The 18159-nt window shown below is 45.6% G+C and overlaps 1 protein-coding gene across 1 annotated transcript; it reads left to right on the top strand.

The window, feature by feature from the left end:
* The first annotated feature begins 239 nt into the window (after nt 1-239).
* Nucleotides 240-6112, top strand: S100z (S100 calcium binding protein Z). Its single transcript, XM_021641430.2, has 3 exons — nt 240-1065; nt 1364-1559; nt 2565-6112. Exons 2-3 carry the CDS (start codon nt 1419-1421, stop codon nt 2721-2723), a joined length of 300 nt encoding a protein of 99 aa, XP_021497105.1. The 5' UTR covers nt 240-1065; nt 1364-1418; the 3' UTR covers nt 2724-6112.
* Nucleotides 6113-18159: the final 12047 nt, after the last annotated feature.

Below are 18159 nucleotides of genomic sequence, written 5' to 3'. Positions count from 1 at the left end.
TTTCGTACCACCCCCAGACCCGAGGAGTGCATTCCTACCCTTGTTAGTTACTGCCCTAAAAGAGGTGGCAGCGGCAGGAACCAGGACGACGTGCTCAACCACCGTGTTCTGCCTTGAACCCACTTTGCAGTCCAGGTACCAGGCCTTAGTGGTTCATTAGTAGAGACAAGATTGCGAGTGTGAACATGTACACACTATGCACACGCATGCACGCACCTATGTGCAGGCATGGGCAGGCACCCTCAGGCACACACTACAGCTCTTTCTCTCTCATTTTGTTTTTGTTTTCTATATTTTCCCAAATATTTATTTACTTATTATGTATACAGTGTTCTGCTTGCATATATGCCTGCAAGCCAGAAGATGGTACAGATGGTCGTGAGCCACCATGCAGTAGCTGGGAACGGACCTCAGGACCTCTGTTAGAGCAGCCAGTGCTCTTAGCCGCTGAGCCAACTCTTTAGCCCTGTTTTATGTTTTTCCACGCCAGGTCTCCCTTTAACACGAGCCAGTCTGGTACTCACTATATCCAGGCCGGCCTCAAACTCATGATACTTTGACCCCAGCTTTTGAAGAGCCATGGTAGCAGGTAGGAGCTGCTTTCAAGCTTCGTCTGTCAGGCTTTTGACAGTGAGCACTCCATTGGGTCAGTGTGATCAGTCTGTTTGCAGTCTACTCCCTTGACCTTGTATGTGCATTGCCGAGAAGTGTCTACGAATTAGCCAGCGTTTCTTCTCTGCTCCTCTATTTTTAGACTTCATCCTAGTCACCAGCCTCCCGGGACAAATACTTCTTACCCGTATTCCCACAGGAGCGGAAGAGAGGGCTTTTCCTTCCCACGTTGCCATCTTCTCTAAGGCCCAGCCACACTCACCTCTCTCCAAGGCCCTTGGGGCAGCAGCGCACACCTGTTCGCTCTGCTGATTAAAAACAGACTCGGAGGCATCGGCAGTTGGATCTCTTGTCTCCGATAATTGTCGTTTGCTGGGAACAGGTGCGCCAGTGGAAACCCAGGGACTCGGTGCTCAGCGCGAGCCCTGTCGACGGTTGCGTCCTGCTGAACAGGTAGGAAGTAGCATTTTCCTTCTCTTTCACTATATTTATTTTTTCAATTTTGTGTTCTGATATGACCCGGGGCCTGTTTAGTTATTAAAATGTGATCTGTTAGAGGTACACAGATTGGAGGTGTGGGAATTGGGGAGGAGAAAAAAAAAAAACCTGCAATGCTCCTATTTGCAGCTTGCTCTGGAATGGGCAGAACACAGTCCTTAGCGGACAATTATTACAGTTTAAAAACTATCAGTTGTGTTTTCTGTTTTCACAAAAGAGTTGACATGTCCCCCGTCTGCTTCCTTTGAACAAGTGCCTTCTCCCTGGCTCAGTGGCCTGCTCCAAGAGTAATCGGCTCCGCTGCCAACATGCCCACCCAGCTGGAGATGGCCATGGACACGATGATTCGAATCTTTCACCGGTACTCTTGCAAGGAGGGGGACAGGTTCAAGCTCAACAAGGGGGAACTGAAGATGCTGCTACAGCGGGAGCTCACAGAATTCCTCACGGTGAGTCCAGTTTTCTGTCTCGATGCTGCTGGGGCGTACACGGGGTGTGGCTTTGAGGATAGGTGTTATATACATTCTGCCTGTGATTTGTTCCAAGACCCTAAGTGCAAGGGAAGCAAATGCTGGAAATCCTTGGAGGGAGCCCTTTTTTCTTTCTGCGGTATAAAGCCAGGGTAGAGCCATTTTTAATGGAAATGACGACCCTGGGTATGACTGGCAATGTCTTTTATTGCTGCCCCAGAATATTGAATATTGGATCAAAAAAAAATCTCAATGTAATTGTCAACACTTTCATTACTAGCAGTAATGAAAATGGCCTCTGGATACTTCTGTTTGTGTGTTTCCGACACTGTACTCAGTGGGACTGAGAGATAAAATAGTTTGTACCCCATATCATACTTGGGACACATATACTGAAAAAAATACATGTTTTTGAAATCTGAAATTCAAATTTATCCTGGTGCCTAGTACAAGTACTGTTCATATCTAGCAAACTTGGCACTAAGCACTTCAGAAGTCTTGGAGCATCTTCGTAGTATGTGGGAAGAGACTACTCTTCCCCTGGGGTAAATTAGGGAATTCTGAACTATGTAACTATGTTACATAGTTGCTCAAAAGCCTACTGATGGTAAGATAGAGCCACTCATTGTCCCTTTTGATTTTGAAGCCTTTGTCAATATGTCACCCAACTACAGTCTCCTGTGTCCCGGTCTTCTGCTCCTGGTGTCGAGTAACTGCACTTCCAGCATCCACGATTCACTTGAATCAGCTACTGTTTACTTTGCATTTCTGGGCCCTTGGGTCTGAGCTGGTGTTCTGTGGACCTGAGGCAGGGACTAGACGCTTGGCTGGCTCAGGTCTTCTTGTAAATGGACTCTTGGGAATTGTCTTTAGGGCTAAAATGAGAACAAACACTTTCATAGTGTTTGTTAGAAGGAAGTTTTGACCTCAGTTGTCATGACTCTCCAGGCCTCTGAGTTAGAAACTTTTTTTTTTTCTTTTTAGTGCCAGAAGGATCCCCAGTTGGTGGATAAGATAATGCAGGACCTGGATGCCAATAAGGACAACGAAGTGGATTTTAATGAATTTGTGGTCATGGTGGCAGCTCTGACAGTCGCGTGTAATGATTACTTTGTAGAGCAACTGAAGAAGAAAGGCAAATAAAGATGAGTAGTGAGTTAACAAAAGGCAGAGACAGAGCCAAGGTTCTGACCTACTGTGCGCTCGGTCCTTCCCACTTACAGAAACAGTGATATGACATGTATGTTACATATGTATGTTGGCTAGCATTAAGTTAGTGACTTTACACAGATATTACAGATCTCATGCCATCTTTAAATTTTACCTCTCTTACTAAAGATGTTACCATCTATTTGTCAAATAGAGAGCACCCACAAATATAGCCACTTTTGAAATGAGACTCAAAGTTGGTGAATTTCTAAGATCTCATTCTTAAATTGTGTTTTGATATTTCTTCCTCACTGACGAGATTACTAGGCCCTCCCCATAGGCTCTTAATTGTGCTTCAAGTAGCAAAAACTGCGAGGGCAGAGTCAAGAGAAAGGCTGGTAAAGAGAAGACTAGGGCCCTGTGGGGGCAGCAAGTGCCTTTAATCTCTGTGAGTTCAAGGCCAGCTTGGTTTAGAGATGGAGTTCCAGGACAGCTAGAACTGTTACACAGAAAAACCCAATCTTGGAAGAGAAAGAAAGAGAAGGGAGGTGCCGCAGTGAGTTAGACTCAGATGGGCAGATTCAGGACTTCAAGTTCTAGCTACAAAAGCTGAACAGAGCGCGTCTGGGGAGTTGGTTGTAAATATTCCCCCGCCCTTGGGGCTGACTGTTTTACAATGGATACCAGTTTCCAGAGCTTCTCCTAGGGCTATGCGCCATCGGGCCCTGGGAATATTTGCTTCCTTTCCTCTGTCCTTCCTGGTCTCACTACAGTGCTCCAACTCATTTGCTGTGCCTAAAAAAAAAAGACTTGTACAGAAATCCTTGAGTAAAGGTCAACTTCTGGGGAGTCAAATTGTGGCAGTTCATCGAGAGTTTGAAGAAAGGAAGTTATACTTTGAAGCAATGATGCTAGGTACTGGGGAAGTTGAACTTTGAAGCAATGATGCTAGGTACAGGGCTACAGAGAGCAACAGTGAAGGAGGATCTGCCATGTCTGGTCAAAGACTACGGTGGCTCAAGCCGGGGTTCAGTGATGGAGGTGAAGATGTACAGTTGAAGTGTTTTCGGGGAGAGACTGGCAAACGCTATGAAGGTCGCAGGGCAGATTGCTGTTGTCCTGATACATAGTCTGCCTCTCTCCACACTGTGTGACCAGCTGACCCGCTGTATTTCCCAACATGCTGGACAGCTGGGGGAGCTGGGCACCTTACAACCTGCACTAAGAAAGGGGAGCCCAAGCCTGTTAGGAATCTCTGGGAATGTCTTTCTGTTTCTGTTAGAGGCCTTTATGCTGTCCACCTTCCACATTCTTTCATTTCCTGTCCACTGGAATGTCAGAGTAAGGCTGAGGTGGATCCCTGATAGATAAAGATGGAAGGGGTTGTCTGTCCTGAACACAGCTCTCACCTCGCAGGGGGTGAGAGCTAATTTATTCTGAGTGATCGTGGCCAGGGAGACAGGAGGAAAGGAAGGGTGTGGTGCCAGGGAAGGAAGCACTTAGAGAGTGCAATCTCAGAGAAGAGGAGGAGGAAGACAAGGAGACGATGGTTAGGTTGGCAAGGCAGAGTCATCAGGAAAAAATTAGCAGGTAAGCAAAACACTCAAGAGAAGAAATCTGTACCCCTCAGTTCACTTACTCTTGTCTTCTAAAGGGATAGAAGAAAATAAACAAAATCGAATATGTATTTGGCTGTGTATGGGTTCTCTCCTTTCTTTGCCTTTTTTTTTTTTTTAAAAAATTGAAAGTAAAAACTCCATACAATATAAGTTGTTTTATTGACTCCATGAAGACCGGAGCATCCTTGGGAGACCTTTACGCTTTCCATTGCCATTTGATTTGAAGTTTACATATTCAAAAGTGGCTCACTGAAACACAAAAAGTAAATCCAAGAATTCACTCATGGTTCTATTCTTGGAAGGATGTTCTCCAAACAGAGAAGTAAATGGGAAAACAATGTTCATTTTGTGGTGTTTCTGAAAGTTAATCAGCAGTCGAGAAAAGCAATTTATATTTCAAATTAGATTTCTATGAGTAAGAATTGCGCCATGCACCAAAAGTCCTTCTCGAGGACGCTCCCTGTGCCCCGCCTTTCCGTTGGCGACCTAGGATAACTTTGTAGGAAGCAAATTACTTAGTGCCTATATCCAGGGACACTTGTCTTTTTCTTTTTTTCTCACTTGCTGAAGTTTAAATAAACTTGAACTTTAAACACATTCATGAGCTGTCTGCTTGGGAGCCTTCTGGTGTCCATTATTTGCTGATGCCATTCCACAGAGCAGCTTATAGGAGACAACAGCCGGACTCTGTGTGGAGTCCTAGATTTGAAATGCTACCAACTGCTGGAACCCTGAACAATAATGGGGCTGAAGAAGGCTTTCCAGAGGCAGAGGTGCCAGCCACATGGTTGAGAGGGGAGAGACATGGAGAATGCCACTAAAGAATGGAAAACAGGAGCAAGGCCGTGGCTGTGGACTCGGCAGGGAACGGCTTGGGGGAGTTCTAGAGTACCAAAGGGTGTGGGCTGTAGGAGGGCAGGAGACCTAGGTAACAGGTGCTAATGTGAGAAATTTGTTTTTAAATGGCTTCCTTAAAGGTTTAAATCTTTACATCAGAGGTGTAGGGTTCTCCATCTTAGGCTGGCCATGTTATAAAGTACAGATCTCTGAGTCAGGCATGGTGGTTCATACATGTAAGGCCAGCAGGGGAGGCTGAGGCAGGAGAAGCAAGAAGTAAACAGGTGACGGATGCATCGATAGATATGCCCACCATCTTGCCCCGATATTCCAATTTACTTCAGTAGGGCCTAGGCATCAGCGCTCAAGCAGATTTCAGCCAGTGTTAAAACGCACTTAAAAGGCTGGAAGATGGCTCAGCACACGAGGGCTTGATGCTCTTCCTGAGGACCCAGGTTTGGTTTCCAGCACCCATGCTAGGTGGCTCCAGGGGATCTGACACTCTCTTCTGACTTCCATGGGTACCCATAATAAGTATGTGACTTTTGCACACACACACACACACGTGTGTGCGGACACACACATTAAAATAAAAACAAATCAGGCTTATCTATTATAGACAATTTTCATCATAGTAACTGTACTTGGACATGGAGTTGTCTAATGCTTGCAGTCTCCTGCCTGCCCCTCCCCCCAGCCCTGAGTCCTACTTCTCTAGCCTAAGGTTACATTTATCCCTAGTGGGGCCGTGTCCCTCACTCCCCACCTTGCCCTCCCAACCGCTTTCTCCTCCCTAATGTTCTTGCGTTGTCTGATTTCCTCCCAAAGGAACATGACTCAACAAGAACTGTTGCCTGTGTTTTTAAAGCACTCCTCTATGCGGCCGTTAGACTTCTCTTTACCCCGGAGTCTAGCCAGTTTCTGTTAGCCATGCCTGTAAGTTTACAGAAATGCAACTCCTCGGCTCCTCCCTTGTCTCGGAAGGGTGATCAGAGGCCCTAAAGCTGGAGCACCCGCCCTTCCTAGACGACTTTCGGCCAGGCGGTGTTGTGATTGATGGAAGCCATTCCCTATTTAAGTGGGTTTTAAACATTTATGTAGCGTGTACGTTTGTGTGTGCATGGGCACAAACACTCATGTGTGCGCATGTGTAGGTCAGAGGACAGCTTGCAGGAGTCAGTTCTTGAGTACCATTTGGATCCTGGACTGAAACTCAGGCCGCCAGCCTTGCTCCCGAGGCCGCTCGCTGGCCCTGGCACGAACTTCAGGTAGCAAGGTTTAACAGTTCAAGAACCTTTAAAAGGGAAATTTATACATTAAACCATTATGTTAGGACTCAGTGGGTAAAGAGGTGGCCATGCAAGCGTGAGGACCTGAGTTCGGATCCCCAGAGCCCATGTAAATCTGGACTTAGCAATGCCTAGCTGTAATCATGGGGGTGGGTAGAGGGTCCACAAGCTTGTGGGCCAGATAGGCCAGTGTTGCAGTAGCTAGCAAACAGAGGCTCTGTCTCACACAAGGGAGATGGCAAGGCTAACACCCCAGCTTGTCCCTATCCTTATGCATGGCACGATCAGTGTCCATATTCACACCCACACACCCCACATTCACAGAGATTTAAAAAGATCATTACATTAGAGATTCGTGCTGGAGAGATGGCTCAGAGGTTAGGAGCACGGGCTGCTCTTCCAGAGGACCTGAGTTCAATTCCCAGCACCCACATGGCAGCTCACAACCATCTATAGTGAGATCTGGTGCCCTCTTCTGACGTGCAGGTGTACATGCAGGCAGAACATTGTATACATAATAAATAAATAAATCTTTAAAAAAAGAAAAGGGGAGACTTAAACCAATATTTCTGACAATTTCATATGAGTTTTTGTTTATTTCAACTATTGATAGAATTTCAAAATATAACACACATGAAAAGATTTTCAGTCTTACTTAAAAAATTATTTTATGTGTATTTGTGTGTGCCCGAAAGTATATGTGTATATATGCCGTGTGCCCTCAGGAGTCTGTGAAGGTCAGAGAAGTCATCGGCTCTCCTGGAACCAGAGTTTCAGATGGTTATTAGCAACCACACAGGTGGCGGGAATCGAATCCAGGTCCCCTGCGAGAGGACTGAGGGCTACTAATCCTGAGCCATCCTTCCAGCCTGCCACATCTTAGTTTCCCCCAGCAGGTTCTACACACTGTTCCCAGACAGAACACCTCTGCAGGGCAAGTGCTATTGGTTTACGATGTTAAGCGGCCTAAGTGCTGGCTACACAATTACACAATGACAGCTGCTTCACAATTACACAAAGTACAGCAGCGGTACTGGGCCGGCATCTGTCTGATCTTCCACAGACCAAGGCAAAGCTTAGGCCAAAACCAGCAGCTGGCTGAAGATTGATGCTGAAGTTGATTTTTGAGGCATCAATACCAAATATTTCCGTTATGTCCCAGCTCAGCTTCTTGGTGGTCAACATTTAGCTTATTTATTCCCACTCTCTGCTCTTGTGAACAGTGCTTTGATGACTAACTCTAAGTATAGGTTTGTCAGTGTTCAAGGAACTTCTTGCAGGATTAGAATTTAAAACTGGCATTTATGTCAACATATTGCATTTAAAATTCTTTCTTGATATCTAAAAACCTTATGCCAGCAAGCTTAATGGTACAGGCCTGTACCATTGAATATTCCCAGATATTCAAGAGGCTAAAACAGAAGGGTCACAAGTTCAAGGCCAGCCCACGCAGCTTGGTGACAAAGGTTTCAGCAAAAAGGGAGTGGGGCTGGGGTGGGTACTCTTAGTGACAGAGTACTTTCCCAACACGTATGAGGTCCTGTTGTCTCTGCTATTTTTCCTTTTTCCAAAATGACATGTATTTAAAATCATGAAATATGTAGTCTTTCCAGGTGGGTTTGTTTGACAACAAGCATTGTTTGCAACATGCATTTGGGTATCTTCTATGACTTTTCACGCCCTGGCCAGCCAGTCTTTGAATTCCATTGTCTGAGTGTATAATAATTTATTGATCCTCTGCATATCAATGTCTTGGCTGTGTCCAAGTGTTAGTACTGATAAATAAAGCCACTGAAAACACACAAGCTACTGTGTAGACATGTTCTTTTCGTTATTAAAAATATTTACATGTACATGTATATGTGTGATTGTGTGTATGGGTGTCGTGCAGAGGCCAGAATAGAGTGATAACCCTCCTGGAGCTGGAACTATATGCCCTAGTAAACTGCCTGGGTGCTGAGACCCAGACTCGGGTCTCTGAGAGCATCTCTCTCCCCTAGACATGGGAGTCTTGCATGTTTTTGAGACAGGGCCTCACTGTGCTGGCCTATAAGTGACTATGTAGAACAGTCTGACTGCAGGCTTGCGGAGAGCCACCTGCCTCTACCCCCGCCCCCGAGTGCTAGAATGAAAGCTCTACATAGCAAGTTCAAAGCCAGGTAGGTCTACACAGTGAACCTCTGTCTCAAACAAAGGAAAAAAGGGAACCAACTCTGCTCGCTGTCAGTAAGAACTCTTTCCCACTGTGCCTCAGTCCAGCACGGGGAGGCAGCGCACCACACTGGAATAAGTGAGGTTCCAGACAGTGCCTACAACCTTCCAGGGAGGTCTGTGTATCTGGCCGATTTGGGGGTGCTCCTCACTCTAAATGCAGCCTAGAAACAGTCAGCACGAGGGCATGAGTTTACCCATGGTGTCCAATTTAAATGTCACAGCATCCCCACCGAGCGTCTATCCAGCAGCTGGCTGGATTTCTTTGACTGTGTGGGCCTGTGATGTCAGGAAGTTCCTGGCTGCTCCTGAAGGGCTAAGTAGAGTGGAGGGTGCCCTTGAAGCCTCCCAAGCAGGAGGGGGCCTGACGGGAATAGCACTCACTGGCTGCCGAGCAGTGGCAGGAGGGAGCAGCGCTTACAGTAAGCCTGGAGACCTTCTGTTGATCAGCGAGGGGCCCTGAGAGACTGTGTCCACAGCACCGGTGAGGCAGTGAGGCTAGAGAGCTGCGAAGTCGTCATGCTCTGCTCTTACCTTACCTTGAAATCCACAACTTTCACAGGGAAGAAAACCTTTTACCACTGTAGGTGCAAGTTTACGATAGCAGGGAAACCGGGGGCTACCCAGAGTCTTCTCAGCGAGTGGATCTGTGTCCATACTTCAGGGAAATGGAGCTGCCTCAAGCACTTTTTGTACTCTACATATTTCAGCTCTCAGTACTCTCTCTCTCTCTCTCTCTCTCTCTCTCTCTCTCTCACACACACACACACACACACACATTATATATAGTGCCGGGCGGTTTTATGTCAACTTGACACAAGCAAAAGTCATCTGAAAGGAGGAAATCTCAATTAAGAAAGTGCCTCTACTTTCTCCACAACCTCTCCAGCATGTGTTGTCACTTGAGTTTTTCATCTTGGCCATTCTGATGGGTGTAAGGTGAAATCTCAGGGTCATTTTGTCTTGCATTTCCCTAATGGCTAATGACGTTGAGCATTTCTTTAAGTGTTTTTCTGCCATTCGATATTCCTCTACAGAGAGTTCTCTGTTTAGCTCTGTTCCCCATTTTTTAATTGGATTACTTGGTTTGCTGCTTTTCAGCTTCTTTAGTTCTTTATATATACTGGTACAACCACTCTGGAAATCAATCTGGCGCTTTCTCAGACAACTAGGAATAACGCTTCCTCAAGATCAAGCCATACCACTCCTAGGCATATATCCAAAAGGGGCTCAAGTACACAATAAAGACATTTGCTCAACCATGTTTATAGCAGCTTTATTTGTAATAGCCAGAAGCTGGAAACAGCCCAGATGCCCCTCAACTGAAGAATGGATGCAGAAATTGTGGTACATCTACACAATGGAGTACTACTCTACAATGAAAAATAAGGAAATCATGAAATTTTCAGGTAAATGGTGGGACCTGGAAAGGATCATCCTGAGTGAGCTGTCCCAGAAGCAGAAAGACACACACGGTACATACTCACTCATATGGACATATAACATAGGATAAACCTACTAAAACCTTTACATCTAAAGAAACTAATTAAGAGAGAGGACCCTGACTAAAACGCTCAATCCCCATCCTGAAAGGCAAAGAGGAAGGACATCAGAAGAAGAAGAAAACAGGAAACAACCTAGGAACCTGCCACAGAGGGCCTCTGAAAGGCTCTGCCCTGCAGACTATCAAAGCAGACACTGAGACTTATGGCCAACTGTTAGGTAAAGTGCAGGGAATCTTATGTAAGAAGTGGGAAATAGTAAGATCTGGAGAGGACAGGAACCCCACAAGGAGAGCAACAGAACCAGAAAATCTGAACACAAGGGTCTTCCCAGAGACTCATATTCCAACCAAGGACCATGCATGGAGATAACATAGAACCCCTGCGCAGATGTATTCCATGGCAGTGTAGTGTCCAAGTGGGTTACATAGTAATGGGAAGAGGGACTGCCTCTGACATAATCTGATAGGCCTGTTCATCACCTCCCCCTGAGGGGAGAGCAGCCCTACCAGGCCACAGAAGATGACAATACAGCCATTCCTGATGTGATCTGATAGACTAAGATCAGAAGGAAGGAGAGGAGGACTATCAGTGGACTTGGGGAGGGGCATGTGTAAATAAGGAGGAGGGAGGGTGGGATCGGGAGGGGAGGAAGGAGGGGCTTATGGGGGGATACAAAGTGAATAAAGTGTAATTAATAAAAAAATAAAAAATAAAAAATAATTACTTCTTAAAAAAAAAAAAGAAAGAAAGAAAAGAAAATGCCTGTATGGAATTGGGCTGTAGGCAAGCCTGTAAGGCATTTTTAAAATTAGTGGTTGATGGGGAATGGCCCAGCTCACTGTGATGATGCCACCCTTCTCTTGTAGTCCAGGGTTCTATAAAAAAGCAGGCTGAGCAGGCCATGAGGAGCAAGCCAACAAGCAGCACCTCTCAGGGCCTCTGCATCAGCTGCTGCCTCCAAGTTCTTGGCCTGTTTGAGTTCCTGCCCTGACTTCTTTCAATGATGAACAGTGATGTGGAAGTCAGAGGTAAATAAACCCTTTCCTCCCCAACTTGCTTTTTGGTCATGATGTTTCATAGCAGCAATAGAAACCCTGACTAAGACACATAAACACACACGTGTACATGCTCACATACAAACACATATGCCCATGCATAATGCATACATGAATATACCTGATTAACTTTTAAATAAATATACCATATTTACTCAATTTTTATTGCAGAGATTAGTTCTCATATTTATCTATTGTTTTTGTTTTTCCCAGTGACAGGTTATTTTTTAAAATACATTTGAAAACAAAACCAACCTCCTCCCCAAGTAACTCCCCAAACAAACAAACAAGCAAACAGATTAAATAAAATTTATAGTGGTATACCCAGCAATGTGTGTGTGTGTGTGTGTGTGTGTATGTGTGTGTGTGTGCAGGTAAATACTGTGCCTGCTACTGAGGCACAACTGTCAAACAATGTACAAGTGTTCTGGAGGTAGACACAGCCCAAGGTTTAACTCTGTGTGTTTGGAGAGACAAGATTCGGAGAGTGAGAGAATGGAGACTTCAAGTCCATCCATATACACATATTCATGAAGACCACAAGAGAAAAGGGAGCTTGGGACAGTGAAAAACATCAGAAGAAGGGGAAATGTGGGACCCCTTCAATTCTGCTTTACCAAAATATAAGAAAGAAATTAAATTCATGATGGGAGAAAAGATTTTTAAGAAGTGCCAAGAGGAAAACAGAAGGGACAGACCAGGGATAAGGGGACCCACGGCAAGGGAGTGGAAAAGAGTCGGGTGCCGAGGTGAGAACACCCTTACTTCTCTGTTCAGACTTGGTGTGGTAGGCTACGGACCAGAAATTCCTCACTTCCTGCCTCTGGCCCAGTCTTTCAGCCCCTACCACACTAACTTTGGTACTGGACAGCAGGAGATCATGCAGCAGTGAGATGACTGACTGGGAGCAAGCCTAACCAAGGCTTCTGTGCTGAAGGGTGAGGCAGATGTTTCCAGATGGTAACAGCATTCCCTCTCTCTCCTCTTACCCAGGAGCAGCTGCCACCTCTGAGTCCTAACCTCTCTTCCTTCTGCAGCTGACTCAGTCTACTTTTTGTTACATTTATGAGGTTTGCTCTCAACCTCCCAAATCCCACAAGTAAAGCTTTGGGCATCTGGCCTTTACTCATCTCTCCTCCCTCCACTCAACGCACCCATCCCCACCAAAAAGGACATTGTCCTTTGTCCAGGTATCTTCATGTCTATGGAGAATGCCAAGTTGTGATCTCCCTGTGTCCCAGGTCCCATACTGTTGGCTCTTTTTCATCTGTATGCAGATGTCACCTCCTCAAAGAGGCACTTCTGACCCTTTGTCTAAAAGACCCTTTCCCCAAACTGCTCGGTCGGATTTCCAGGTGTTATCTTTAGACATCTGTTATCCATAATTATCTGGTTGTTCTGTTTGGCCATTAAGTGTCTATCTTACCGGGTCTCAGGCTCCAGGAGAGCAGACCTTAGCTTCCCTCACTTAGCAATGCTTCATGCCATCTATAACAACGCCTGCAACAGCCAGCACTCAGAAATGGTTTGCCAAAAGCATAGCGAACAGCGGAAGGTTTCGAGTCTCAGCAGGTCAGCCTGACTCCTTTTACGCTGAAATACATTCTCAGGAACAAGTGAGGCTTCCGCTGCCTCTCAGACAGACCTAGTCTGTGCTCATGCCATTCATTAAGGGCTCAGGAACTCTAAAGTCTTGCCCAGTGGTGGCTCAGTCTCTTAGGAAAGCTGTCAAAATGTAAGAGGAAATATAGAGCCTTTTGATGAAGGCTAAAGATAAGACTTGTTTGCACTTCAACATATCAAGTGACAAGCATAGAGAGAGGGCAACTAAGGAGGTGAGGGTTAGCTCCGCTAAGTTCTTGGCCTTATCTAGGCCATGTTTGAACTGTATTATGACATGGGGTCTTCTCAATAAAGCTAAGGGAAAAGGACTAATGTCCCCATTTGACATACAAAGAAACTGAAGTCCAAATGGTTACTCAAGCAAATTTCCCAGGATCCTGTACCTCATATATGGGAAAGCCAAGTTCAAACTGAGATCTGGCTTCTCTGAAGACCTGAGGTGGGGTGAGGGATGTGGCTGGGGTATCCACCGGCACTGAGCACACACCTGTGGTGACTTCGAGAACGTGTGTCAGAACTACTTCTGATTTGAAACAGAGTCAAGCTCACAGTCTGCGTCACATAAGAGTCTTCTGGAAATTAAAGATTTTAGGTCTAGTTGCCAAGGAAATAAGGACCACAGCTGTTTATCAATAATTGTAAAAAGTGCCTGGCATTCCAGAATGGACCACTCTGTCACATCCAGATGGGACGCTCTGCTCTTGGGCATCCTCTGTGTCCCCTCCAGGCTAGCTGGTTCCTCTGTCACCTGCACTGTGGGAGCCTCGGCCACAGAAGGAAGACCAGAGCAATCAACCTGTTGATGGACGAAGCAGAGAGAAAAATTAGGGGGACCTGGAATGTGGATCAACAGCACCTAGCTAAGTGGTTCTCAACCTGTGGGTCTTGACTTTCTAGAGAGTCACCTAAGACCACTGGAAAACACAGATGTTTACATTTTGATTCACAAGACTGGAAAATTACATAGTTATGAAGTAGCAATGAAATTTTGGTTGGGGGTCACCACAAAAGGGTGAGGACCACTGCCCTAGCTAGACAGCATGGACAAACATGGGAGAGTTTGATTTTTATACTATGGCTTCAAAACTGACATCCTGGATTTTTACAAAGCAGAGGGGATGCTGAAGATACGTGCATGTCTGATCACCTGGTATGCCTTCAGCAAGACTCCTCTAGATCAGGCTATCCCTTTGGATCAGGTTTGCCAGAATGCTCCATCCGGCTACAAAATTTCCATCTATTGACACCTGTTACTGAAGTGAACAGGACATGGAGATTGCTCAGGCAGTTGTAGGGGACCTTAAAACCCAACAGTTCTGATTTCTGTCTGTGGCCAGAAGCCATAACTGTCCTTGTCTCTATCCTGGTCTGAGGCCAGAGGTGCCTGAAGTGTCTGAGAGTTCTGGCTCCTAGTCTGCATTCTTTAGTTTCTTCCCCCAACACACAACCCAAGTGATCACTATTGCCTGGATGGTATACAAAAGAATTCTACCAAACTTGAGGTATGTGAATGCTTCATGGGTGAGCCAACAAGTCTGACCAGCTCAACCCCAGGACTCAATCCAGGAAGGCCTACCTAACCCCCAGAAGGCAACCCATTTCTTAGAACTCACTCTTACTTCCTCCTCAGCTCTCACCCATGAACCTATAATAAACTCCCTAAGAATTCATCCTCTCCACTGTCCATGAAAGTCATTGTTTGAGCCCACAAGTCAAAGGACGCAGAAGCCACCGGCCTGAGGCGGCTTTGGTGGCCATTGACTCTGTGGAACCATCGCGCCCTGAGTTACGCTTGCTGAGGTAAGGGCATTTCTGCTGCACCCCAGGGCCCCATCTCTCTACACTGTCATGGACAAGAGACTTCCCACTTTTTTTTCTGTGTTCAGAGCTGAGTTTGAACTTGAGATCCCCCTGACTCCAAAAACACCAGTGCCAGATTCCCTTTTGAATAAAGGCTTCCTTATTGCTTTAGCAAGACCCACGAGCCATCTCTTGATTAACATGTCCAAAGCTCTTTATAACACAGTCTATATCATTTCTATGAAAAGAGACAGGAATCTCATTATGTGAGTTTAGTGGTCACAAGCTGCTGGGGCAGATGGCCACGGGACCAATCTGTCCTGTTAAGGCTGCAGCAGTAAGTTCTTTATGAGCTCCATGCCCTTTGAGACACCACTGCCCAACTCTGAAGTCCCATTAGTTGGTCATCTGGGGCTGTTTTACCTTCAGCTCGCGGCTCTGTTTAACACCACGGAGCCTTTTCTATTGATCTTTGGGTATGACTCACTGCCGATGTTCTGTAGAAATTGGCTGTTATGTCTGGAGTATAGAATAAAGAGGAGTCCGGGGTGTTATGGACCTATGATTTCCTGCCATATCACCCATCTGGGAGATGGTTTGGGAACTCAGTGGAGGAGATATTTAAAAAATATAGCCCATCTGGCTTTTGGTGGGGGGTGACTGACAAGAAATCAGCTGAAGAGTAGCCCAGGCCCAGATCATCTCCAAGGAAAGCTGGAGGCAGAAGGGTTGGGAAGAGCTCTGTGCACTCACAGAAGAGCAGAAAAACAAAGAAAGCTGCTGGCCAGCTTACAGGGACTCATCCAGGACTCCCAAATGACCCTTTGCCATCTGTGATGGAAAAACAGTTATAAATCCAGCTCTGCTAATGTGTTCTCTGTTCACCTTTTTAATTTAGGGGAGGGACATCCATTATTGCTTTAAAAATAAACATACTTAAAAATTTTTATCCTAAGTAGAGTCACACTAGCGTGGGCAATTCTGTTGCTGTTGGTTACATTTCTTGCAGTCTTATATGTTGATACATGGACCTATCTTTGCACACGCAGGAATGCATAGCTAATGATGGGATGCATGCTGGGAAATGTGTCATGAGACGGCTTCTGTCACTGTGTGAACATCACAGGATCTACCTACATGAACAGAATTTACATGATGAGGCAGCTTGGTACGCTTAGGGGACCTCCATCGCACAGTTTGCGGCTGACCCATGAATTATGTGATTCATGACTGTGTTTTTGTGTAGGTGTGCATGTGTGGTTTGGGGATTGGGTGGGGGACTGTTTTGAAGTCAGGGCTTTATTAATTCATTCATTCATTCATTCATTCATTCACTCACTCATTTGCAGTTCTAGAGATTAAACCCACGACCTTGAACTTGCCTGGTAAGTACTTCACTATTGAGCTAAACCCTTTTCTTCAGAGTGTGAAATTTTTTAGATTTGAAGCCTGTGGTCTGAATAGTGGCAAGAACAGAAACTAGACAACAGACAGTCAGACTCCCAACTTTGCTTCTCACAGAGACAGTGGTATTTTGTGAGGGACGGTTTGAGCTGTGCTGGAAAGCCTCCCAAACCACACTGTCATTGTAACTCAGATGAAGCCCTTCATCACCCCCCACACCTTTTTTGTTTTTTGTTTTTGTTTTTGTTTTTGTTTTTTTTGAGACAGGGTTTCTCTGTGTAGCTTTGGCTCTCCTAGACTCACTTTGTAGACCAGGCTGGCCTTGAACGCACAGAGAGGCTGGTCTCTTCCTCCTTGAATGCTGGGATCACAGACGTGTGCCACCACACCCAGCCTTGTTCCCCATTCTTAAAAGATGTGGGCTGTTTGGCAATTCGGTTACCCCTGATAGGGAAGGCAGGCTTTGGTTAACTTATGTTGGCCCTGCCTCTCTAGACAGAGACCAGAGCTAGTGTCTGTAGAATTCTGTACTTACTTAATAGATAAACAGCTTTTAGTGTATTATCTCACTTAATCTTCCCCACAGCTCAAAAAAAGCAAACATTATCCTCATTTCCTTAATTATCCCCCAATACACGTTGGTGAATAAACTTACTCTTGACCAAACAAGTCACAGAAGTCCATCAGCTAGATGTCTTCGGCAACAGGCCAGGAACAGAGGCTCATTTCTCCCAGTTCTGGAGGTTGGCAAGTCCAAGAGGAAGGTGCCCTCTTATTCAGTTACTGGTGTGAGCTCTGTTCCCTGCTTGTAGACAGAAGCCTTTACTGTGTATATGTGTGTGTGTGTGTGTGTGTGTGTGTGTGTGTGTGTGTGTGTGTAGAGAATGGAGAGAAAACAGACAGACACACAGAGACAGAAAGACAGACACAGACAGACAGATACAGAAAGAGACAGAGACAGTGAGACACCTTAGGGTGCTTTGGTTTCTTTCTCTTCATATAGGACATTCCATGGTTGAAATTTAGGAGAGATGAAGTGAAGTAGGAAGAACCAGGTGGTAAGGAATCTGAAGACAGAGTCAAGGCTTGCTGGAGGAGGGTGGGAGCTGGAATATCCAGAGAAAGGACTTAAGAACAAGGTGTGGGGTGGGTGGGCTTCTGTGGTGTGGGAGTGCTCAACATACGTGCGGCTCGGGTGGAATCTCAGAATAGCGGACAAAGCAAAACAAAGTGGTAAGATGAAGGCATCTTAGGGGAAAAAGTTTTTCTTCCTCCCTCTCCTTCTTCCTCTCCCTCTCCTTCCCTGCATCCCTCTTCCTCTTCCTCTCCCTCCCTCCCTTCCTCTTTCTCTCTATCCTTCTCTCCTTCTCCCTCTTCTTCTCTCTCTCCTTTTCTCTCTCTCTCTTTCAACAGATCCTCACTATGCAGCCCAGGGTTGGCCTTAAACGTATGATCCCATTGCTGCCTCCTCCTCCTGAGTCGTGAAATGTTACTTTTAGTTTTTCCCTCTTGCATGTTAGTTAAGTGACAGAATATAAAAGATGATACATTACTCAGTCAGATACAGACATGGATGAAAAAGATACAGATTCATAGGATGTCAGTTGCTTGTAAAGGTCAACTGTGTTGTGTCTTCATCTTTCAAAATAATAAACTAAATTCAAGCATTTACTGTTAACACACACAAAGACAGTGACTGAGAGATGGGCACAGCCTCTTGTGCAGCTCTCCACTAAAATGATCTGAGATTGTTGCTCATTTGGCTTCTATTCAGAACTGAAGTTATTTAGCCTTTCCATGGACTTAGTCTAAGAGAAGTTGGTTATTTTGCCAAGCTCCCCCTGGGCATCGAAGAACGTGATTCTTATGATCTTAGACTAACAAGGCAGAAGTAGAAATAGCTGTCATTTTGGTGGTTCATATTTCAAATGGAAGAGGCTGAGGTAGGAGGTTTACCATGAGTTCAAGTAAAAAAGCAAAGAAAACAACCAAAAGAAGCAGAGAATGCTATGGAACTCTAGCTAGGAATATGTGCCCAGGGCCCTTCCCCAGCCATGGATGAAAGAGTCCATCATCCTCCTTCCCAG

The sequence above is a fragment of the Meriones unguiculatus genome, chromosome 6, assembly GCF_030254825.1.
Source record: "Meriones unguiculatus strain TT.TT164.6M chromosome 6, Bangor_MerUng_6.1, whole genome shotgun sequence".
NCBI lineage: Eukaryota > Metazoa > Chordata > Mammalia > Rodentia > Muridae > Meriones > Meriones unguiculatus.
The sequence above is the reverse complement of the archived record's forward strand: the minus strand, read 5'-3'. Positions and strand labels throughout refer to the sequence as shown.

Coding starts and splice junctions, on each gene's coding strand:
- S100z (XM_021641430.2), top strand. CDS start 1,419: ATGCCCACCCAGCTGGAGATGGCCATGGACACGATGATTCGAATCTTT. Junction 1,560..2,564: donor AGCTCACAGAATTCCTCACG/GTGAGTCCAGTT, acceptor TTTTCTTTTTAG/TGCCAGAAGGATCCCCAGTT.